This window comes from Sinohyriopsis cumingii, chromosome 7 (assembly GCF_028554795.1).
Source record: "Sinohyriopsis cumingii isolate HCF-2022 chromosome 7, ASM2855479v2, whole genome shotgun sequence".
NCBI lineage: Eukaryota > Metazoa > Mollusca > Bivalvia > Unionida > Unionidae > Sinohyriopsis > Sinohyriopsis cumingii.
The window spans coordinates 105,962,068-105,988,535 of record NC_142967.1 but is presented as its reverse complement, the minus strand read 5'-3'; the positions used below and the strand labels follow the sequence as shown (position 1 = coordinate 105,988,535).

The following is a 26,468-nucleotide window of genomic DNA, read 5'->3' as shown; positions in this document are numbered from 1 at the left end:
CACATGCGCGACCCAAATGTCCCGCCTTAAACTGATGGTTCAGTTCAGTGACGTAGTGTGAGGGAAGATTTTATAACCCTATGCTAATGCATTATACCTTTCAACAGGAAGCTTTCGGGGGACGAAAGAATTTCAGAGAATTTCGGGGGACGAGAGAAGTTCAGAGAATTTCGGGTGACAGTGAGAGATACCGAGTGAATTTCGGGTGACCTCAAGGGATACCGTCAAGGGTTCCGGATACTAGAAGAGGAACCGGAAGTCAAGATAACGGCAAGGAACAAGGATTATAGAAGAGGAAGCGGAAGTGGAGATCACGAAAGGAGAGAAAGACAAGGGAACGAAGAGATTTAGATGAGTAGCACTCAAGAAGGGAAAAATCTCCTCACACTGTGAACTCAAATGATGATCAAAGGGATCATTGGGTGAAAGAGAGACATTGATTACTTTAAATTCTTTTAAATTTCATTTATTAAATTGTTATTGTTTAAATTTCATCTTTGTATTTCTTTTTAATTTAACTGTCGGCATTGCTGACTGGGGGCTCGTAGCCATAAATATATTTAGTCAATAAATAATATAGTGTCCAGAATTAACCTTCTGAATAAGGACCAGGGGAACTTCTCATAATTCGTTAAAGTCTATAAGAAGAACCCCACCCCTAGACAACCACTACACCTTTACAGTGGGCGCTTCGTCCGGGATATGAATTAGACATATATATTATTTTGGGACTTAAAGTTATTGGTAGAAGTATTAGTGAACAGTGTGAGATATTTTCCATTCTTTGTATTTGAAATTTTGTGATTTTCTCATCTTGTATTTTTATTGTCATATGTGCAGGCTTTGTAGATCTTCCATTCATAGCAGTACGTGTGGAGCAGATATCGAACAAATATCTTACCTGAACGAAACTAGTTGTTGTCGACAGGTAAGTATTTAAACTGGTATTACAAATATCTGTATATTGTTTGAATTTTGAGACAAGGTATCACTTTACATTAGTATAATGGCTACCGAACGACAAATGATAAAGGAATACCGCGCCATGGGGTCGGAAGATCTTGGATACGAGGGAGATCGCCTGGCAACCTTTATAGAAGAAAGGATCAAGGAATGGAAGGCCGAAAAAGCAGCGGAAAGAGAAGCCCAGAGAGAACTAGCCAAGATAGCAGCGGACCAAGAGTTAGCCAAGATAGCCGCGGACCGAGACGCCCAGAAAGAGCTGGAGCTAGCCAGACTCGCTCACACTCTGGAGATGGAAAAGGTCAGAGTTGAAGCTAGGACCAACGGACGGGACGACGCCAGTACAAGCTCTGGAACAACCGGCCGACCTTTCATCGACCACCGGATAGTCCAGATCAACATGTCACGCTTCAATGATAGGGAGGAGGCTATTGACGATTTTCTCGTCCAGTTTGAGAAACTCGCACGCGCTCATCAGGTCCCTGAACAGCACTGGGCCATTAATGTCTCAGCCTTTTTGCAAGGTGCAGCTCGGGAAGTCTACCACGGCTTAACTGCAGAAGAGGCTGATGACTACACTGCCCTCAAGAAGGCGCTTCTCTGCCATTACCGGCTGACCGCCGAGACTTACCGGAAACTTTTCCGGGACTCGGTGAAAAAGGTAACAGAGACCCACTCTCAATTCCACAACCGTGTTCGAGTTTTATATGAGAAGTGGATGAAAATGGCCGAAGTCGAACGCACGTACGAAGGGCTACGCGAGGTAATACTCAAGGAACATGTCCTGGGTACTTACCGTCGCGAGTTGACAGTTTTCTTAGCAGAAAGAGAACACCGGACGCTCGAAGAGATCGCTAACATGGCGGAGCGATACGAGCAGGCGCACTCGAAGAGTGGAGGTTCCGGGGTTGCTGACCGACCCCGACCCTCTGAGTCGCGTCGTATGGGGGAGGTTGAGCCGGCTGTCCGTAACCGTCAGGGCGACGGGAAGGTCGGAGGGGCACCTACAGGTAGGGCTGCCGCCTATCGACCTGGACAGGCCTCACCCACGAAACCAGGACTTGCAAGTCGGCGAGGGCCGCCGACATGTTTTAATTGCAAGCGCCTGGGGCATTTTGCCAGGGACTGTCCCAAGGGCAGGCAGACCCAGGTGAATGTCGTAGCTAAGAAGGAATGTGTGCCGGAAGCGAGTCGCAACCCAGCCAACCTTGCGGCCGCAACTGTCAATGGTGAAGGCGCCACCATCTTGTATGACACTGGGTGCAGCGTCCCCGCGCTTGTCGACAAGAAATATGTCAAGCCAGAGGACTATACAGGGGAGGTAATAGAAGTTCAGTACGCGAACTGCGCGCGTGATTCATTACCAGTAGCTGTCATTGACCTCGATTCACCATACGTGAAGGGGAAAATTGAAGCTGCTTGCTTGGAGGGGCTATCACATGACGTCATATTGGGTTGCCGTTATGTGTTACCGCAGCCGAACCCCGAAACCTGCACACCTATGCCAGTGAGTGCTGTTGAAACCAGGGCCATGAGTCGACAGCCGAAACAAAAGCCAATCCAAGTTACATCGACACCGGTTAGTAATGTTATTCCAGCGGAGTTAAGGAAGCTGCAACAGGAGGACGCAACTCTGGCGCAGTTGCACAAACACGCAGAAGCGGGAACAGAAAGGGAAACTCCGAACGGCGCGGTGAAGTTTGTCTACAAGAAGGGAATCTTGTATCGCCACGCCAGGAAACACAACGAACACTTCAAGCAAGTCGTCGTGCCAAAGGAAAAGCGTTGCGAAGTACTGAAACTTGCACACGAGAGTCTCATGGGTGGACACATGGGAATTGCTAAGACGCGTGACCGTCTTGTAAAAGAGTTTTACTGGCCAGGGGTCCAGGGAGACGTAAAACGGTTCTGTCTCTCCTGTGACAAATGCCAGAGAATGGCACCGAAAGCGGATCAGCGACCCATCCCTTTGGGGAGTACGCCCCTTATCGATGAACCATTTAGACGTGTTGCCATGGATTTAATCGGACCGATAAAACCCGCGTCTGCGCACGGCAATCGATATATTTTAACGGTTGTCGATTATGCTACACGCTATCCGGAGGCCGTTGCGTTGCGTAACATTGACACGGAAACCGTCGCGGAAGCTCTGTTTGCGATCTGGTCAAGAGTCGGAGTGCCCGACGAGATCTTGACCGATCAAGGAACACAATTTATGAGTCGTGTGATGGCGGAGGTGAACCGTCTCATGTCGATTAAACACCTCACGACTACACCGTATCACCCCCAATGTAACGGATTGGTCGAACGGTTTAATGGGACCTTGAAAAACACGCTCAAGAAATTGTGCGAAGGCCGCCCCAAGGATTGGGACCGGTATATTCCGGCCATGCTTTTTGCATACCGGGAAGTACCGCAAGCGAGTTTGGGGTTCTCTCCCTTTGAACTCTTGTACGGGAGAACCGTACGCGGCCCAATCGCCGTACTGAGACAGCTGTGGACAGACGACCACGCTGTAGAGGAAGTACGCACTACCTACCAGTACGTCACGGACTTGCGCAACAAACTGGAAGAGGTTTGTTCTCTCGCGCAAGAAAATCTCAAACGAGCTAAGGCGCAACAGGCGAAAAATTACAATAAGCGCGCAGAACCACGTCAGTTTGAGGTAGGGGACAAAGTGTTGTTGTTGTTGCCCCAGGAACACAACAAGTTGCAAGTTTCCTGGAGGGGTCCATACGTCGTCACCAAGAAGGTCGGAGGTCAAACCTACCGGATACAGCTACCGACGAAAGAGAAATTGTACCATGCCAATTTGCTCAAGAGGTACCGGGAAAGGGAGACCGCCAGCGATTTTGTTGTCGCAGCGATAGTCACCGAGGATGTCGAAGGCGATACGGAAGGTGCTAACACTGTCCCGAGCTGTCCATTAACGAGGGCCGAGACTCCGTCGGACGTGGAGTGTGACCCCATGTTAACTGAAGGGTAGCGGAACGAGATAGAGACCTTGCTGGCCGGATATTCCGACGTGCTAACAGAAAAACCCGGGAGGACGACTCTTGTCGAGTTCGGGTTAAAGATGGTGGACGACCGACCAGTTCAGCGTAAACCCTACCCCTTGCCCCACGCGAAACGACAAGTTGTAAGGGAAGAAATCGAGCAGATGATTGCTCTGGGAGTAATCGAACCTGCCGACTCTCCGTACAGCTCACCAGTAGTCTTAGTGCAGAAGAAGGACGGCACCCATCGGTTCTGCGTCGACTACCGGAAGCTGAATCAGGTGACAGAATTTCAAGTCGAAATGCTACCTGACCCCGAACATATCTTCGCTTCGGTCTCGAAAGCGAAATATTTTTCCAAACTGGATTTGTCCAAGGGGTATTGGCAAATTCCGGTAAGGAAAGAAGACAGACCGAAGCTTGCTTTTGCTACTCCCGACGGGACATACCAATGGTTGGTGATGCCGTTCGGGGTACAAAACGCGCCCAGCGTCTTTACCAGAATGATGCGGAAGTTGTTGGAGCCCTTGCGCGATAGGGGTGTCCACAACTTCATGGATGACCTCTTGTTAGCTACAGAGACATGGGGTGAACACCTCGCTCTGTTAGCTGACGTTTTGGAGCGGCTACGTCAGGAGGGCTTGACAGCCCGCCCTTCCAAATGTCACCTTGGTTTCAGGACATTAGACTATTTAGGACATACCCTGAGCCAAGGCACGCTGTCTCCAGAGAAGTCGAAGGTGGAGCAGTTGAGAAACGCCGCACGCCCCACCACGAAAACGGAAGTGAGGTCATTCCTGGGACTGGCTGGATATTACCGGAGGTATGTCGCTAATTTCAGCGCGATTGCGGGCCCGTTGTCTGACCTAACCAAGAAATGGACCCCGAGTAAGTTCATTTGGACAGATGCGTGTGAGCACGCATTCCAAACGCTAAAGGATAGACTTACATCCGACGCAGTTGTTCGTCTACCGGACTTGGATAAAGAATTCGTTCTGTGCACCGATGCATGCGACACGGGACTGGGAGCAGTACTGCTTCAGGAGCATGACAAGACGCTTTTTCCTGTCGCATACGGCAGCCGGAAGTTGTCTGCTGCCGAGAAGAATTACTCAGTATCGGAGAGGGAATGTCTCGGAATCGTGTTCGGCATATCACGGTTCGAGCGATACCTATATGGACGTAAGTTCATATTGGAGACCGACCACCAACCACTCGCCTATCTGGCGCAGGCAAAGTTGTCCAATGGTCGATTGATGCGATGGTCGCTGTTTTTACAGCAGTACCAGATGCAGATCAGATACGTGAAAGGATCTGAAAACGTAGGCGCAGATTTCATGAGTAGAAGCGCCGAAATGATATAGATCATTTGTTATATTTGCGTGTTCATACTCAGTTTAGCATTTAGTTCATTTTGCTGATTTTGTTCTTTATATCGTTGTAACACTTTTGCTTTTGTAGTTTGAGTGAATAAAATCCTGATTTTATTCTCAAGCGTGGGGGGATGTGATGTTTACCCCAACCCCTTGTATTATACATGTATTTATAAGTCTGTAAGTGGAGCCAGGTAAGCTTTGTTTTTCCAAGTACCTAAGTGGCTAATCCTCTTACGTAACCCAGTCTTTGTTTGAGCTCTTGAGTGGAAATCTGGCGGGAATCTTTGTACATGGGAACACGTGACGTAGACAACTTCAAAGAGCCGGAAGCCGACAATGGTAGGCTGGACAGTACATGGGGACACACAGACTGACATTTTTATGATTGACAGTTCGATCAAATGACCAGAGTCCGTCGCCATCCAATCGGCATGCGTTGTAGGTGGGACTTGATTCGAGAAACTGGCATAAGACTTGTACAAGCCTGAAATTCGTCAGTTGGTGTTTAAGAGTCGCAGTGACACACACTCCGTTAGCCATTCGTAAAAATTGGCGGAATTTAGGAAATTCATGAAATAGCTTCGATCAGGTAAGTTTGATGTTACGTTGATTCTGCTTGATACGACTGCTGTTAATTGAAGAGAATTTGTCGTATGTATACATTTTACTTGTATTGAAGTATGAATAGTTAATTATGACCTTAATATTTTGCATTTTTTTCATGACTTTAGCTAGTACTTTTGTTTACGATTGATTACGATGTTGATTCGTTGCATCATTATTCATAATGTTACTATGTACACCTTATTTGTGAGGCGAAAATGTTCTCTTCTTTCGCTAGTAATATGTGTGCATATTATTTCGTGGATTATTACGTTTACGCCCTTTTGAAAGGACGATTTGTATTTGTGAAGAATTGTATTGCTCGCTAGCCGCTATAAGAATTAATATTGTAATTCTTTGCGTAGTTATATTTTGGTAGACAAGAAATTTGTTTACGTAATGATAGATTTTGCCATTGAGTAACGGATTGCCGTTTATCACCATTTGAATGTGAATATTGTGGATTTGGTACGCTTGTGTAGGAAATATATATAAATATATATAAATATATAGATAGTCATATTACTAATCGTAGTAATATTTTAGTACAATCATATTTGAAATATTTTGTATGTATATACTGATAGGGCTCAGTATGTAGATATTTGAATCCTTTGTGTGATTGTGTTATGGCGCCATTTTTGTAAGCGGCGGAAGTGTATGGGAATTTCGATGTGTGCGCATGCGCGACCCAAATGTCCCGCCTTAAACTGATGGTTCAGTTCAGTGACGTAGTGTGAGGGAAGATTTTATAACCCTATGCTAATGCATTATACCTTTCAACAGGAAGCTTTCGGGGGACGAAAGAATTTCAGAGAATTTCGGGGGACGAGAGAAGTTCAGAGAATTTCGGGTGACGGTGAGAGATACCGAGTGAATTTCGGGTGACCTCAAGGGATACCGTCAAGGGTTCCGGATACTAGAAGAGGAACCGGAAGTCAAGATAACGGCAAGGAACAAGGATTATAGAAGAGGAAGCGGAAGTGGAGATCACGAAAGGAGAGAAAGACAAGGGAACGAAGAGATTTAGATGAGTAGCACTCAAGAAGGGAAAAATCTCCTCACACTGTGAACTCAAATGATGATCAAAGGGATCATTGGGTGAAAGAGAGACATTGATTACTTTAAATTCTTTTAAATTTCATTTATTAAATTGTTATTGTTTAAATTTCATCTTTGTATTTCTTTTTAATTTAACTGTCGGCATTGCTGACTGGGGGCTCGTAGCCATAAATGTATTTAGTCAATAAATAATATAGTGTCCAGAATTAACCTTCTGAATAAGGACCAGGGGAACTTCTCATAATTCGTTAAAGTCTATAAGAAGAACCCCACCCCTAGACAACCACTACACCTTTACAATTACCAGGTAGCCTATACTGGAATAGTGATTGAAAATATTCAGGAGCACTATTATTGGATATCCTGTACATTAATTTGGCTTTTCTCAAACATATTCAGTCTTTAATAGGTAATATTTTTAACTTACCAGCCAAATTTTCCTTGTTTTCTTTCTGGATTGATATTAGCCCAAATGCTCTTTTTGGAAGATGTGCCTGCTTTGCAGTTTTTATCATTTGAATTACCCCATACTGTATTACAGTAGTCCAAATAGGGTTGTACAAAACTGTTATACAATATCTTTCTGTGTCTTTCAGGGAGAAAATGTTTTATCCTACTGAGAAGCCATAAACTTGAATTCACTTTTTTACTGATATGTTTGATATGTTCAGGACATGATAGGTCAGTATCCACCTGAACACCAAGTAGTCTATCATGAAAGATCATTTGCAATTTTTGTATCCTTCTATGTCAGACATAGTTCATCACTATCAAGATTTGTCCTTTTCTGCCGTGTTGAGATAAGTAATGTTTTAGTTTCACCAGTATTTATCACCATGTGATTGCATGTGCACCAGTTTTCCAGTTTGTTTAGGGTATTATGTAAAAAAAATGGAGTTCATGCTTTGTGTTTTGGATGTCTGACAATTTTTTTGTGTCAGCTGCATAGAGAACTGTAAATGATATTGAGTCTCTCAGTAAAAGTGGTAGGTCATTAATGAATAAAATAAATAGTAATTGACCTAGAATTGAGCCTTGTGGTACTCCATATGTCAATTGTTCCATGTTCAGACAGAACATTATTTATATAAACATGATGTGTTCTCTCACTTAAGTATGAAGTAAACCATCTAATTGTTCTTTCATCACATTGGTAGATTTTCAGTTTCTTCAAAAGGATTTCATGATCCACCATGTCAAAAGCTTTCCTGAAATCTACAAATACAGATCTTATTATTCTACCTTGGTCAAGTGCTTGAGGCTATTTATCAGTTAGGGAGATCAAGGCAGTCTCACATAAATGTTTCTGTCTAAAGCCTGATTGATTAGGGTGTAACAGCAAGTGTTTGGTTAAATATGACATGAATGAGTCATGGACATGTTTTTCAATCAATTTTGACAAGTTTGTTAGTATTGATATTGGTCAGTAGTTATCAGCATCATCCTTAGAACAAGATTTGTGAATAGGAGTTACTTTTGCAGTTTTCCATATTTTGGGGACAGATGAGGTTGCAACACTTAAATTGATTATGAATGTTATGCTATCATTACAAAAGCAGAGGCAGAAGATTTAATGGGTTGTGGACCAATCTAATTAAGTCCTGTAGCTTTCTTGGTATCAAGTTTACTGAGACATTTTTTTAAAAAGTATTATGATACTGGTGGGATAGAGAAACATACCTTCTATGAGATTTTGCCACTGCAGAATTTTTTCAGTTCATTAAAGTTGTTTTCTATTACAGTTTGTTTTAAAACTTTGTGGTAAAGTTGGTAAAATAATCATTGAAAACATTTGCAGTGTCACTGTCATCTGTGACTTTTGTGTCATTTACCAGTAGTGAGTGAATTTTATTTGTCTGATCTTCGTGTGTTTCTCCAGTGAGTTCATTGAAGACTTTCCAAATGGTGTTTGTGTTGCTCTTTTTGTTTTCAAGCAGTGATTGATAATAAGTTATTTTAGCTTTTGTTATCATGCTTGTTATTTTATTTCTCCATACTTTATAGTATGCATGGTTTCCCATAGCCTTGAATTGGTCTTGTGTTTTCATAGCATCTAGGATTTCAGTAGTAAGCCAATTAGGTTGAATTTCAGTCTTTACTCTCTGTACTTTCAGTGGTGCATGCTTAGAGACTACATCCTTGAATAAGTCAGTCCACACCCTCAGAGCTTCATCTATGTCATCCAAATTTTGGATCATATTCCATGGAACTTTGTAAAGGTCATTGAGAAATTGTTCTTCATTAAAAATTTTGAATGATCTGTAAGTGATAGTTTGTGTCTATTTTTCTTATTTCTCTTGCATTTAACCTTTCTTGTCAAACAAGTAGGATATTGGTCACTAAGGCCAACAGTCGATACATTAACACAAGCCACATTGTCTGGTAGGTTGGTATTAATGTGATCAAAAAGAGTGCTTGATTTTTCTGTTACCCTTGTGGGCTCATTTACCAGCTGGACTAGGCCTAATGATTCAATATATTCCATCCAGCTGTTCCTTATTTTAGTAATGACATCATAGTTTTATAGTAATTGCTAGAAACTGACAATTTCTACTTTATAGAGAATTTTCCTTACTATTCGGTATATAAAGATTATAAAGAAAATCACAAATCAAGGTGTTTATAGCAAAATTAACCTCTTGTATACTGATGCAAGTCAGTGTAATATTTCCAAAAAAAAACTATATCCTGTTTACATGATCACATGACTAGTCTTTACCTCTGTTCAAAATGTTATGGGTTTATTTTCATTAGAGTGCAATGCTGATAGCAGGAACATGTCTGACAAATGAATAAATTTGCAAGAAAAGTGCACCATCCAACAATGACCTTTGGTTTTCAGATGTAGACTTTTATACCAGTGTTATAGTTATTTCAAATGTTAACTCAGGGTCAAATGTACACAATTCTCCAGAACACATTGGGAACATGATTTTAATGAGGCCTCATAATCCAGATCCATACTCTCAGATGGTATTTCATCTTTTCATATCAAGTTCATATCATATTGGGATTTTTTGCCTCTGACATTTTGTCCATTGGTCATTTATTTTACCTTTTATTCTTTTGTTTTATTGGATGTCTATTTGATTGTGAGATAAAGTATAAAACCAAACAAAAAGGACTAATCATTTTCTCAAAGTTAGGACTTTGTGGCAGAATTAATTGCATTATTGCACAACGTTAGGGATGGGTTATGGTTTATTGCATTATTGCACAAGGTACATCATTGCTAATGAGAAGCATTACAGACTGTATCAATACATGTTTTTAGCTTTATTACGTGTGAAATAGAGTTGGAAAATATTAGTCTTGCTAAATTTGAGTAAATATCTCCACTGTCCACATTAAATCTCTGTATTTTGCATTCTGGACTTGGTCCCTAATGCCCAGTCACATGACTGTTTTATGTTTGCATGAAAGACTAATAAGAGCAGACAGTGTGACAGGTGCTGTAACTTACAGAGATCTGGGTTCGTTTCCAAGAGATGATGAATAAAGAATTTGGTAATATTTCAGTTCATATTGTCATGAATCCTCCATTAGGATTCATGGATTATAAGCACTTACCACTCGGTCTGATGTATATTTGTTAACTTTACTATTATGTCTACATGTCTTGATTTCTGTCAGAGGAACATGGAGTGGTTCACTTCATAAATAAGGCGGTAGAAGGATGCATTAGGAAAATTTCATATGTAGGCACTGATTTCATCCATTCATCCTCTATTTTGTAATATTTTTTTTATATTCTTCCACTGATGAGAGAGCAATATAATACCTCTGTATTATTATGTTAGCTCTGTTGGTCATTGATTATGGGATGGCCTGTTGTTCATCATCAGTCATCCAATATTGACATGTCCTACAACACAAGTTTGTTATTGCTTCTTCTCCTAACTGCCATATATTTGGTCCTAAATGAAAATGGTGCTCATCTGGTATCCAGTATGGCTGCCATGACAGCTATCTTGTTATTGCTACTCTTATTGGAAAGTCATAATGATGTGGGGTTTTGACCAGAAGACTTGATAATTGGATGGTCCTAAATGATAATGGTTTCACAAGGACATCCATTGTGGCCACCACAGCGTCCATCTTGAAAATCTTGTTATTACTACTCCTGAATGGATGGTTATATTGACATGCAAGTTTCACAAATAGACTTCTTACGTTGTCTGGTTTGGCCATAGATGAATATATTGTTTTCAGACACCTAGTATTGCCACTGGTCAGCATAGAGGTCTGACTACAAGACAATTCATGATGTCTCCTTGCACCTAAATAAACTGGATGCTGACCTGACAACTAGTATGACCACCATGGAATCCATCGTGAAAATGTTGTTAATGCTATTCCATCAGAAGGGAAAGTGATATAGAGTATGTAATTTCACCATAAGACTTGTGATACCTAGTTCATCCATGTGGATGTAATGGCCATCACATGGGATCCCCCCCCATGTATATATATATATATATATATATATATATATATATATATATGATGGCATTAGACTTTTCTGAGTCTACTGAATTCGGTCTCAGGATAATTTTCATGTCTGATTATTTGGTGCACTAGAGAAAGGTACCAGTGTGTACTTTTCCTCTTATCCCATTATTTACAATTGTTTTGATTAATATTTTCATCTTTCTCTGAATTAGTTATGTTTCCAAACTAAATATATATTGAAGTAATGCTACATTATTATTTCTGCAGGTTTCTTCTTTTGAAGTAAACTTCCTCATGTTATCAATCCAATCTCAAAAATACATCACAATTGTGATTAGCAGTGGCCTGTAATCTACTGGTATACTACATGAGTTTAAAAAAATGATACAGAAACAATAATCTTAGATTTATATGGGCTTATTGTAGTACCTTTACTTTGACGTCACAGAAAAAACTTGTATATTAGTTTATGCCTGTTGTGCCCCTTTCACAGTAGGTAGGCAAGTTGGTAGGTGGGTAAGTTTGTGGCTTAATGGTATGTTAGCACATTACTTGCACATTTATTGTGCCAATGAAAGGCCAGAATATTACATTTTAAACAGATTAAATGTTTAAAGGCAAATAGAGCAAACTGCAAAAAAACCAACCCTTTAATTGGAAAAGGGGCTGACATTTTGTTGTCAGGATCACTTTACATGTAGTATAAACTTATTTTTTTTATATGATTAATTTTTACAATGGCTTCTTGAGACTTCTAAGAGCTTTGTGGAGCTGAGCTACATATGATTGTTGAATTCACTTTGGTTAATTTTTTTCTTACATAACCCAGGCATGTACATGTAGTTGTTGTTGTTGTTATTGATGTTGTAGGGTTTAATGCCATTTTTCAGCACAAGATAGGTTATACATGGCAGCCAGTATAAATGGTGGAGGAAGAACCCCATCCAAAGTTTGACTTAATATCATACGTTTAAGGAATGCCAGACTATCTTCCCATACTACTACTCCACATGGCCCTGACCTCGCCTGCTTAATATGCAAGTAAAACCCTGCTGAATGGAATACTGTCCTCTCATTGGTTAAAAGAAAATGATGTCCTGCATTTATAACTTAGTTTCAGCTGGCTATGATTGAGAGACAGTATTCCATTCAGCAGTATTCCATTTGTTCATGCATATTAAGCTGGCACAATCATGACCATGTTGAGCAGTAGCATGGGAAAATGGTCTGGCATTCCTTAAAGGTATGACAGTAAGCCAAATTTTGACAAAGTCGAATGTCTGAGGTTAACATAAGTACCAAATTTATTATGCTACGCAAACTGTAGCTTCAAATGCTGTGTTTAATCTTAAATAGGTTGCACGAGAAAGGAGAGAAGTGTCCTCCCTTGCAGTTATTGTATAGTACATGTATGACAGGTAAATTGTAAGCAACAATACAAGCCCCTGTGAGACAGAGGTGATACATGTAGTTAACAAGAGTGTCTTCTATTTATCAAATTTTCACTCATTATTGAAAATTCCATACAGAAAACTCACCACATGGGGAATATTCTGTTATAGAAATCTCATCCCAGGTTTGGAGAATTTACTTTTTATAATATGTATTTGTAGCTGATGATAATGGTGTTAATAATAAGTCAGCTACAATTACTTTTCATACAGGTTGACCACAGGTATAATATTCTGTACTATGTGAGATTTTTCATCATAATTGTGAACATGCAAACATTTAATGCCAGTATGAGAATATTTTTCATGAGTAAAATTTACCTTGTTACTTTATCCATGTCATTTAAATTCCCCATATTTTCTGTTCCAAACATTTCTCTCTTTGAAATTATTCTAAACTGTGGGATGAGTTACTGAAAATTACATTGTAAACAATAGCTATGGTGATTTTCCTGGGTGCTTTTAAGTTATATGCAGGTTTTAATTTTGAACTGCAAATAAAAGGAATTTTGTTGCCAGATTTTAATGTTTTACCTGCATTTACTACTGCTACTGTTACTTCCAATACTACTGTTGCTAATTGAAAACGGGATAGCAATAATAATAATAATAATAATAATAGAATGTGACACTGTTTTAAGGAATTAAACTTTCTGTTCATTATTTGTAGTACACTAAAGATTTCAGTTCCTAAGGGTTTCAATTCTTGGATTACAAATTAAGTTTCATCAGCTCCGTCCTTGTGGGTTAGAATTTCAAGCACCTCCAATGTGGGTACATGACAAAAGCTGGCAGTTGCTTTCCATCGGTTGGTGATTCTTAATGGGGTTTTCCCCACCAATTATACTGACTGCCATATATAGTCTATCTTGCTGTGAGAAATGGTATTAAACCCCCAAAACAACAACAACAATCACTTGCTGTGGCTTATATACTGTCTCCCCATGAGGCCATGTCAGGTGGGGAGACAAATAATGTGACTCCATGACTGCGATTTCCTTGTCTTGGTACAAACACCAACTTAGATTATTTTTCTCACAAATTTTTTTGTATTTAAATTAAAATAACTCTGCACTTTTTCTGTTTAGTTGGTACTCTTTTACGAAAATCTGAATAATTGTCTAAGTAGAATCTTGCCATATATGTTGCTCATAGAAAAGAAAAAAAATCAAGAAAAAGTTATAATTGTTATGTATTGGAAATATTGTACAATGAGCATATCAAGCCAGGTGCTATTTTTTTTCAAAATACTGTGCATTAATATGAATATGTTTAATGAGGGCAGTGGGGCGAACTGTCATCCCTTAGTAAAAAAGTTCTATGCATGACAAAATAGAAACATAAAGCCATTTGATATTATTACTGTATTTTCACATTTAATCAATTTATGTCATATGAAAATAAAAGGTATTTAATATTTTTTATATGGATAACTTGTAACATTCATCATCTCTAATTTGGAAACAGTTATATGGTTGGCAAATGTACAATACAGTACAATACTGGGTACAGTGCTAACTGTGTAGTGGTTGGAAAGATTTCTAAGTCATGATATTCGTGAAAATTAATATTTTCTTTTGTGGAAATATGGCAAGTGTTGTTATTACTAGTGCAGTGATATGCTACATGGAAATCTTGTGGAATAGCAAGTGGACTGACGAATTAAGCACTCTGATTGGTAAGTGTAGGAATTTTCATTTGTTTACAGTGTTTGATTCCACTGGGGCTAGTTGGTGGTATTTGACAAAGTTTGAAGAATGCAGGACTGACATAACACATTCTAGTTGTTGCCATCTTTGTGATAACTCTTGAGACAGTTTGGATTTTTTGTTGCCAGTGATGTGCATAGTCGGTGTGTTTGGAACAGTGTTTTCTGTTTTAGTTCATTCCACACAACATTGCAAATTGTATACTATCTGTAGCGCTATAATTTTTTGGTCAGCTTCATTAAATGTAGCTAAAAGTACCTAATTTTTTCACATAAGTATTTAAAACCAATTGGGTACTTTTAGCTACATTTAATGACACTGACTTAAAAATGTACAGAGTTATAAATGGGATAAAATTCATCATGCTGTGTGGAATGAATTATAGTTTCCTGTATAATACCAAATAGATTGACTCGGTGTACATGTGTGGGTTTGTCTCTTCAGAATGATTTGTATAGCGTGTTATCAGAGTTGGAGAGATTTTAGCTGCTATATAGGTGAATTTATTTTTGTTATATATCTGTTGTTTTTGTGTTTGAGTTTATAACAACTTAACTGCATCAGGCACAGCAGAATACAACAAGGGTTTATTCTTTTTGAAAGTAGTTCCTATTGTGTGGACACCACAACTGAGACAACCAGACTGAGATAAGAAAAATAAAGGTTTTGTTGGTCCTAAATAAAAATGGTGCTGCTCAGTCATCCAGTATGGCCACCACAGTGACAATCTAGTTGTTCCAATTTGACAGTCATATCATCATAGGGTTTTCAGTAGAAGACTTAATATGATGTTTAGTTGGTGTTGATTTTAGTTGGTGTTGATCCGAGATCAAATATGATCAATATGGCAGCCATCTTGAAAATATTGTTACATGTATTGTTTTTCCTCCTGATGGAAAGTCGTATTGACATCAGGTTTCATCATATGATGTCTAGGTGGACTTTCTCTGTGAAAATGGTGCGTGTAGAGATCAAGTTTGACTGCCACATATAAAATGCTTTTGTTGCTCCTCTGAAAAGGATGGTCATATCAAAGTGGAGGTTAATTACTAAAGGTAACTTATGAATCATAAGTTACCTTTAGTAATTAACCTCCACTTTGATATGACCATCCTTTTCAGAGGAGCAACAAAAGCATTTTATATGTGGCAGTCAAACTTGATTTCTACACGCACCATTTTCACATGTCTAGTTGGTCCTAAGCAAAACTGTTGTCAATCTGGAATCTAATACATCTGCTACTGTTGTCAGCTTGAAAATGTGGTTATTGCTACTTTCCTAAACATAAAGTAATATTGGCATGGAGTTTTCACCAGAAGACTTCTTGTGATGTCTAGTTGGTCCCATATGAGAATAGTGCTGTCTAGACATCAAGTATGGTTACCACATTGGTCTTCTTGAAAATCTTGTAATTGTTACTCTACCTAAATGGATGGTCATATCAACATTGGGTTATCACCACAAGACTTCTTCAGATACCTAGTTTGTCAAAAATAAAAATGGTGTTGATCTGACAGCCATATTTTGGTCATATTTTGGTCATCACTGCAGCCATCTTCAGAATGTTATTGCTGCTTTTCCTGAACAGAAAATCATATCAACATGGGATTTTCACTGGAAGATTTTTTATGGTCCCCAGATGATCGTAAATGAAGATTATGCTGATTTGAGATCCAGTATGGCCATCACAGCAACCATTTTGAAAATCTTGCTATTGCTACTTTGCCCATATGGAAAGTCATGCTGACCTTGGCTTTTCATCAGAAGATGTCTTGTGAAGTCTAGTTGGTGGTCCAGAATGAAAGTGATGCTGATCTTGCATCTAGTATGGACACCTTGCTAGTCATCTTGGAAATATTATTATTGATACTCCTCCAAAAACTTAGTCATATTGAAATGGTGTTTTCATCAAAGGTAGTTTGTGATAATCTAGTTGGTTTTAGATGCAAATGGTGTCAGCCTTACCTCAAATATGGCCATTATGCCACCTTTAAAATCTTGTAGATAATCCTCCTAAATGGACAGTCATATTGACAAGGGTTTTCACCAAAAGAATTCTAATGGTGTCTTGTTTGTCTTGAATGAAAATTATACACAGCTGACATCCATTATGCCACCAAAGTGACCATCATGAAAAGGTTCTTATTGCTCCTCCACTAGAATGAACATAAGATTTTTTTACCTGTTGTCTTCTTAGGATATCTTGTAGGTCCTAAATAAAAATTATACTCCCACAGAGGTGGTATGACCACCACAATGAACATATTGAAATCTTCTTGTCATTCAGTTGAATGGATAGACTCATATTAGCATGGGGTCATCACCAAAAATATCTTCTAATGGTGTTTAGTTTGTCCTAAATAAAATTGGTGCCTATCTTACATCAAATATGACCACTATATTAGTTAATTTGAAAATTGTATAGGTGGCTCTACAGTTTCATATTTTGCATAGGGTTAGAATTTGAAAGAAAAAGAATTTCCCTGGCTTTCCACACTGGTTATACTGGCTATTTAAAAAATACCTTGTACATAGTAGGTGTTATTCCAAGAACCTTTAATTGCCTTTATTTTGGTGTATGATTGATGGGTGTAATATGGGTTATAGAGTGTACAGCTTGGCCTTACTCTAGATGTGCACCTTTTACAAAAGTGCTAGCTTCACTTGGTCATTTTCACTTCCTGGATGTCAGAGGTACATTGTATAAAAAAGAGCTGATAACGTTTTTTACATTTTATGTATTTGGTAATTCATTCATTGCACTTTCAAAAGCTGGTATTTTCTAGTCTGGCAAAATTCATTTTCCCTATTTTAATAGCTGCTGTAGATAGTGTACTTTAGACTAATTCAGACTGATTTTTTAGCACAAGGGAGCAGTTATTTTAGTTAGCAGTTTGCTTAGATCATGTAAAATTTCCAAAAGTACAATATCCAAAGAAATATCATCCACATTACGTTAATGTAGCTTGAGGTATGCCAACATTCTCTCCAATGTGCATGTTTTAAATGCAAACAACTTCACCTTACATATGTCACTCTCTCAAAAGTTGTTGTTGTAGGGTTTAATGCCATTTTTCAGCACACGATAGGCTATACATGGTGGCCAGTATTAATGGTGGAGGAAGAACCCGGGAAAACCCCAGAAAGAACCACTGACCCACGAGCAGCTACTGGCAAGCTTTCTCATATACCCACATTGGCTGAATTCGAGACTCAAACCCACACAGACAGAGGTGAGATGGCAGTGAACCATAACGGAGAGCGCTTTAGACCGCTTGGCCAGTTGGGGCCCCCATCTCAAAAGTACATAATAACTGGTCAGTGCCCCCATAATGCGGTATAATATCAGAGATGGTTTCAACTCTCAGCAGCTAAAAAGATGAAATGGTCTTGAATTCTTAGAAATTTCTTTTCCACCAGTAGAACATCAGTTCCATTTTGGACTCTTGTTTGGTTCATGTGTGCAAGTCTGGCTCTTTAGTCAGCATATCACAATATCAGAATCTCAGACAAGAAGAGCTTATGGTATAGCTTGTTGTTCAATTTATCATTAATGCTGCTAAAATAGGATTAATATGAAACTTTACACACACATTGATTCTAAAGTCTGGTTGGTCCGAAATGAAAATGGTGCCAGTCAGAAATCCAATATGGCCACCAGAGGTGTTATCTTGATAATGTTACTGGTACTCCTTCTGAATCAATGGCTGTAATGACTTGTCTGTGCATTATACTTCATCTAAATTGATAAATTATCATTGACTTGTATAAAAGCTAGGTGAATGAGGTGTATGGAATTTGAATTAACACTTAAATTTATGATTGAACACAGTATTTCTCCCATGGTAACACCCTAGTCCAGCCCAATAAATTTGTCAACAAATTTATACTGGGGTAGAAGGGTTTATTATCAGACAATAATATCACATTATAAATAAATGTGGCAAATTACTTCATGACATGACAGTCTGATCACTTTAAACATTCCTAACATGTATGTAGTTTATAGGCATTATTCCATGTGTAATGTTTAACACCATGTTCATTTTACAGATTCATGTTGGAACTAAAATATGGAGATTTGAACTAAAGACCCTACTATGGCAGAAGGTGGGAGAGGTAAGATCTGATGTCTTCATATAAGACTTACTAATTGATAGACAATATAATACCAATATTAGATCGAGGGATTTCTTGATAAGAACGTGATACACATACTTGATTAATAATTGTTTCAAATGCAACTTTTTCATGGATATCTACTTCATCTTTGAGTTAATTGTCTATTGCAGTATGTGTGAAACTGCCTCAAGGTTTCTGCAGATATTACAGTGTAACATCTACCATGTTTAAAGTTGCATGCTTAACCGAAGTTGATTTTGCAGGTAATGAGGGAATTCTAAAAAAAACATGTCATTTTTTAAAAGTCAGGTAAGAATAAATAAAATAATCACTATATGAATAAAAACTATGGCTTTGTACTAACTATTCATGAAAAAAGGGAGTAGCAGATTTGATTATAACAGCAAATTCCTCAGCCCCAAATGATTCTGCCTTGGAGTCAGTGTCAAAATACCAAAACTGGATGCAGTCTAGAATTAAAATTGTACAAGACTACTAGTCTTCACATTAGTTTTTTTTTTTTTTTAAAACCATTTGTTATATGCTTTTTTTTCTATTTATCCGAATCAAAAAATAAATCTGGCTATCAAAATAAATTTTAGCAGGGAGATAGGAGATATATCACTTTGATTAGACCAACCACGAAACACTACATTTATATAGTTACAGATGAACAACTGAACCTGACATGTATTCTTATTCAAGGGAACCCTACCATTAGTTAGTTCCAGGGAACTCTACCATTAGTCAGTGCATACAAATCCATTCATATTCCAGGGAACCCTGCCATTAGTCAGTTTCAGGGAACTCTACCATTAGTTAGTCCATACATATCCATTCATATTCCAGGGAACTATACCATTAGTCAGTTCCAGGGAACTCTACCATTACTCAGTCCATACAAATCCATTGATATTCCAGGGAACCCTACCATTAGTCAGTTCCAGGGAACTCTACCATTAGTTAGTCCATACAAATCCATTCATATTCCAGGGAACTATACCATTAGTCAGTTCCAGGGAACTCTACCATTAGTTAGTCCACACAAAACCATTCATATTCCAGGGAACCCTACCATTAGTCAGTTCCAGGGAACTCTACCATTAGTCAGTTCCAGGGAACTCTACCATTAGTTAGTCCATACAAATCCATTCATATTCCAGGGAGCCCTACCATTAGTCATTTCCAGGGAACTCTACCATTAGTTAGTCCATACAAATCCATTCATATTCCAGGGAGCCCTACCATTAGTCAGTTCCAGGGAACTCTACCATTAGTTAGTCCATACAAATCCATTCATATTCCAGGGAACTATACCATTAGTCAGTTCCAGGGAACTCTACCATTAGTCAGTTCCAGGGAACTCTACCATTAGTTAGTCCATACATATCCATTCATATTCCAGGGAACTATACCATTAGTCAGTTCCAGGGAACTCTACCATTACTCAGTTCATACAAATCCATTCATATTCCAGGGAACCCGACCATTAGTCAGTTCCAGGGAACTCTACCATTAGTTAGTCCATACAAATCCATTCATATTCCAGGGAACCCTACCATTAGTCAGTTCCAGGGAACTCTACCATTAGTTAGTCCATATAAATCCATTCATATTCCAGGGAACTATACCATTAGTCAGTTCCAGGGAACTCTACCATTAGTTAGTCCATACAAATCCATTCATATTCCAGGGAACTATACCATTAGTCAGTTCCAGGGAACTCTACCATTAGTTAGTCCATACAAATCCATTCATATTCCAGGGAACCCTACCATTAGTCAGTTCCAGGGAACTCTACCATACAAATCCATTCATATTCCAGGGAACCCTACCATTAGTCAGTTCCAGGGAACTCTACCATTAGTTAGTCCATATAAATCCATTCATATTCCAGGGAACCCTACCATTAGTCAGTTCCAGGGAACTCTACCATTAGTTAGTCCATACAAATCCATTCATATTCCAGGGAACCCTACCATTAGTCACTTCCAGGGAACTCTACCATTAGTTAGTCCATACAAGTCCATTCATATTCCAGGGAACCCTACCATTAGTCAGTTCCAGGGAACTCTACCATTAGTTAGTCCATACAAATCCATTCATATTCCAGGGAACCCTACCATTAGTCAGTTCCAGGGAAATCTACCATTAGTTAGTCCATATAAATCCATTCATATTCCAGGGAACCCTACCATTAGTCAGTTCCAGGGAACTCTACCATTAGTTAGTCCATACAAATCCATTCATATTCCAGGGAACCCTACCATTAGTCAGTTGCAGGGAACTCTACCATTAGTTAGTCCATACAAATCCATTCATATTCCAGGGAACCCTACCATTAGTCAGTTCCAGGGAACTCGACCATTAGTTAGTCCATACAAATCCATTCATATTCCAGGGAACCCTACCATTAGTCAGTTCCAGGGAACTCTACCATACAAATCCATTCATATTCCAGGGAACCCTACCATTAGTCAGTTCCAGGGAACTCTACCATTAGTTAGTCCATATAAATCCATTCATATTCCAGGGAACCCTACCATTAGTCAGTTCCAGGGAACTCTACCATTAGTTAGTCCATACAAATCCATTCATATTCCAGGGAACCCTACCATTAGTCAGTTCCAGGGAACTCTACCATTAGTTAGTCCATACAAATCCATTCATATTCCAGGGAACCCTACCATTAGTCAGTTCCAGGGAACTCTACCATTAGTTAGTCCATACAAATCCATTCATATTCCAGGGAACCCTACCATTAGTCAGTTCCAGGGAAATCTACCATTAGTTAGTCCATATAAATCCATTCATATTCCAGGGAACCCTACCATTAGTCAGTTCCAGGGAACTCTACCATTAGTTAGTCCATACAAATCCATTCATATTCCAGGGAACCCTACCATTAGTCAGTTCCAGGGAACTCTACCATTAGTTAGTCCATACAAATCCATTCATATTCCAGGGAACCCTACCATTAGTCAGTTCCAGGGAACTCGACCATTAGTTAGTCCATACAAATCCATTCATATTCCAGGGAACCCTACCATTAGTCAGTTCCAGGGAACTCTACCATTAGTTAGTCCATATAAATCCATTCATATTCCAGGGAGCCCTACCATTAGTCAGTTCCAGGGAACTCTACCATTAGTTAGTCCATACAAATCCATTCATATTCCAGGGAACCCTACCATTAGTCAGTTCCAGGGAACTCTACCATTACTCAGTCCATACATATCCATTCATATTCCTGGGAACTATACCATTAGTCAGTTCCAGGGAACTCTACCATTAGTTAGTCCATACAAATCCATTCATATTCCAGGGAACCCTACCATTAGTCAGTTCCAGGGAACTCTACCATTACTCAGTCCATACATATCCATTCATATTCCAGGGAACCCTACCATTAGTCAGTTCCAGGGAATTCTACCATTACTTAGTCCATACATATCCATTCATATTCCAGGGAACCCTACCATTAGTCAGTTCCAGGGAACTCTACCATTAGTTAGTCCATACATATCCATTCATATTCCAGGGAACCCTACCATTAGTCAGTTCCAGGGAACTCTACCATTACTCAGTCCATACAAATCCATTCATATTCCAGGGAACTCTACCATTAGTCAGTTCCAGGGAACTCTACCATTAGTTAGTCCATACAAATCCATTCATATTCCAGGGAACTCTACCATTAGTCAGTTCCAGGGAACTCTACCATTACTCAGTCCATATAAATCCATTCATATTCCAGGGAACTATACCGTTAGTCAGTTCCAGGGAACTCTACCATTAGTTAGTCCAGACATATCCATTCATATTCCAGGGAACCCTACCATTAGTCAGTTCCAGGGAACTCTACCATTAGTTAGTCCATACATATCCATTCATATTCCAGGGAACCCTACCATTAGTCAGTTCCAGGGAACTCTACCATTAGTTAGTCCATACAAATCCATTCATATTCCAGGGAACTATACCATTAGTCAGTTCCTGGGGACTCTACCATTAGTCAGTTCCAGGGAACTCTACCATTACTCAGTCCATATAAATCCATTCATATTCCAGGGAACTATACCGTTAGTCAGTTCCAGGGAACTCTACCATTAGTTAGTCCAGACATATCCATTCATATTCCAGGGAACCCTACCATTAGTCAGTTCCAGGGAACTCTACCATTAGTTAGTCCATACAAATCCATTCATATTCCAGGGAACCCTACCATTAGTCAGTTCCAGGGAACTCTACCATTAGTTAGTCCATACAAATCCATTCGTATTCCAGGGAACTATACCATTAGTCAGTTCCAGGGAACTCTACCATTAGTTAGTCCATACAAATCCATTCATATTCCAGGGAACTATACCATTAGTCAGTTCCAGGGAACTCTACCATCAGTTAGTCCAGACATATCCATTCATATTCCTGGGAACCCTACCATTAGTCAGTTCCAGGGAACTCTACCATTAGTTAGTCCATACAAATCCATTCATATTCCAGGGAACCCTACCATTAGTCAGTTCCAGGGAACTCTACCATTAGTTAGTCCATATAAATCCATTCATATTCCAGGGAACCCTACCATTAGTCAGTTCCAGGGAACTCTACCATTAGTTAGTCCATACAAATCCATTCATATTCCAGGGAACCCTACCATTAGTCAGTTCCAGGGAACTCTACCATTAGTTAGTCCATACAAATCCATTCATATTCCAGGGAACCCTACCATTAGTCAGTTCCAGGGAACTCGACCATTAGTTAGTCCATACAAATCCATTCATATTCCAGGGAACACTACCATTAGTCAGTTCCAGGGAACTCTACCATTAGTTAGTCCATATAAATCCATTCATATTCCAGGGAGCCCTACCATTAGTCAGTTCCAGGGAACTCTACCATTACTCAGTCCATACATATCCATTCATATTCCAGGGAACCCTACCATTAGTCAGTTCCAGGGAACTCTGCCATTAGTTAGTCCATACATATCCATTCATATTCCAGGGAACCCTACCATTAGTCAGTTGCAGGGAACTCTACCATTAGTTAGTCCATACAAATCCATTCATATTCCAGGGAACTATACCATTAGTCAGTTCCTGGGGACTCTACCATTAGTCAGTTCCAGGGAACTGTACCATTACTCAGTCCATATAAATCCATTCATATTCCAGGGAACTATACCGTTAGTCAGTTCCAGGGAACTCTACCATTAGTTAGTCCAGACATATCCATTCATATTCCAGGGAACCCTACCATTAGTCAGTTCCAGGGAACTCTACCATTAGTTAGTCCATACAAATCCATTCATATTCCAGGGAACTCTACCATTAGTCAGTTCCAGGGAACTCTACCATTACTCAGTCCATATAAATCCATTCATATTCCAGGGAACTATACCGTTAGTCAGTTCCAGGGAACTCTACCATTAGTTAGTCCAGACATATCCATTCATATTCCAGGGAACCCTACCATTAGTCAGTTCCAGGGAACTCTACCATTAGTTAGTCCATACATATCCATTCATATTCCAGGGAACCCTACCATTAGTCAGTTCCAGGGAACTCTACCATTAGTTAGTCCATACAAATCCATTCATATTCCAGGGAACTATACCATTAGTCAGTTCCTGGGGACTCTACCATTAGTCAGTTCCAGGGAACTCTACCATTACTCAGTCCATATAAATCCATTCATATTCCAGGGAACTATACCGTTAGTCAGTTCCAGGGAACTCTACCATTAGTTAGTCCAGACATATCCATTCATATTCCAGGGAACCCTACCATTAGTCAGTTCCAGGGAACTCTACCATTACTCAGTCCATACATATCCATTCATATTCCAGGGAACCCTACCATTAGTCAGTTCCAGGGAACTCTACCATTAGTTAGTCCATACAAATCCATTCATATTCCAGGGAACCCTACCATTAGTCAGTTCCAGGGAACTCTACCATTAGTTAGTCCATACAAATCCATTCATATTCCAGGGAACTATACCATTAGTCAGTTCCAGGGAACTCTACCATTAGTTAGTCCATACAAATCCATTCATATTCCAGGGAACTATACCATTAGTCAGTTCCAGGGAACTCTACCATTAGTTAGTCCAGACATATCCATTCATATTCCTGGGAACCCTACCATTAGTCAGTTCCAGGGAACTCTACCATTAGTTAGTCCATACAAATCCATTCATATTCCAGGGAACCCTACCATTAGTCAGTTCCAGGGAACTCTACCATTAGTTAGTCCATATAAATCCATTCATATTCCAGGGAACCCTACCATTAGTCAGTTCCAGGGAACTCTACCATTAGTTAGTCCATACAAATCCATTCATATTCCAGGGAACCCTACCATTAGTCAGTTCCAGGGAACTCTACCATTAGTTAGTCCATACAAATCCATTCATATTCCAGGGAACCCTACCATTAGTCAGTTCCAGGGAACTCGACCATTAGTTAGTCCATACAAATCCATTCATATTCCAGGGAACCCTACCATTAGTCAGTTCCAGGGAACTCTACCATTAGTTAGTCCATATAAATCCATTCATATTCCAGGGAGCCCTACCATTAGTCAGTTCAAGGGAACTCTACCATTAGTTAGTCCATACAAATCCATTCATATTCCAGGGAACCCTACCATTAGTCAGTTCCAGGGAACTCTACCATTACTCAGTCCATACATATCCATTCATATTCCTGGGAACTATACCATTAGTCAGTTCCAGGGAACTCTACCATTAGTTAGTCCATACAAATCCATTCATATTCCAGGGAACCCTACCATTAGTCAGTTCCAGGGAACTCTACCATTGCTCAGTCCATACATATCCATTCATATTCCAGGGAACCCTACCATTAGTCAGTTCCAGGGAATTCTACCATTACTTAGTCCATACATATCCATTCATATTCCAGGGAACCCTACCATTAGTCAGTTCCAGGGAACTCTACCATTAGTTAGTCCATACATATCCATTCATATTCCAGGGAACCCTACCATTAGTCAGTTCCAGGGAACTCTACCATTACTCAGTCCATACAAATCCATTCATATTCCAGGGAACTCTACCATTAGTCAGTTCCAGGGAACTCTACCATTAGTTAGTCCATACAAATCCATTCATTTTCGAGGGAACTCTACCATTAGTCAGTTCCAGGGAACTCTACCATTACTCAGTCCATATAAATCCATTCATATTCGAGGGAACTCTACCATTAGTCAGTTCCAGGGAACTCTACCATTACTCAGTCCATATAAATCCATTCATATTCCAGGGAACTATACCGTTAGTCAGTTCCAGGGAACTCTACCATTAGTTAGTCCAGACATATCCATTCATATTCCAGGGAACTCTACCATTAGTTAGTCCATACATATCCATTCATATTCCAGGGAACCCTACCATTAGTCAGTTCCAGGGAACTCTACCATTAGTTAGTCCATACAAATCCATTCATATTCCAGGGAACTATACCATTAGTCAGTTCCTGGGGACTCTACCATTAGTCAGTTCCAGGGAACTCTACCATTACTCAGTCCATATAAATCCATTCATATTCCAGGGAACTATACCGTTAGTCAGTTCCAGGGAACTCTACCATTAGTTAGTCCAGGCATATCCATTCATATTCCAGGGAACCCTACCATTAGTCAGTTCCAGGGAACTCTACCATTACTCAGTCCATACATATCCATTCATATTCCAGGGAACCCTACC

General features: G+C 39.5%; 1 protein-coding gene across 1 annotated transcript in view; it reads left to right on the top strand.

The window, feature by feature from the left end:
- Nucleotides 1-5,362: 5,362 nt before the first annotated feature.
- LOC149795883 (uncharacterized) overlaps nt 5,363-26,468 on the top strand; it is a 71,512-nt gene continuing 50,406 nt past the window's right edge. Inside the window, exons 1-3 of the mRNA XM_089963878.1 lie at nt 5,363-7,039; nt 9,115-9,261; nt 18,666-18,731. Of these exons, the coding sequence (XP_089820004.1) occupies nt 18,713-18,731 (19 nt within the window). The 5' untranslated portion in view covers nt 5,363-7,039; nt 9,115-9,261; nt 18,666-18,712. The remainder of the gene's footprint in view (nt 7,040-9,114; nt 9,262-18,665; nt 18,732-26,468) is intronic.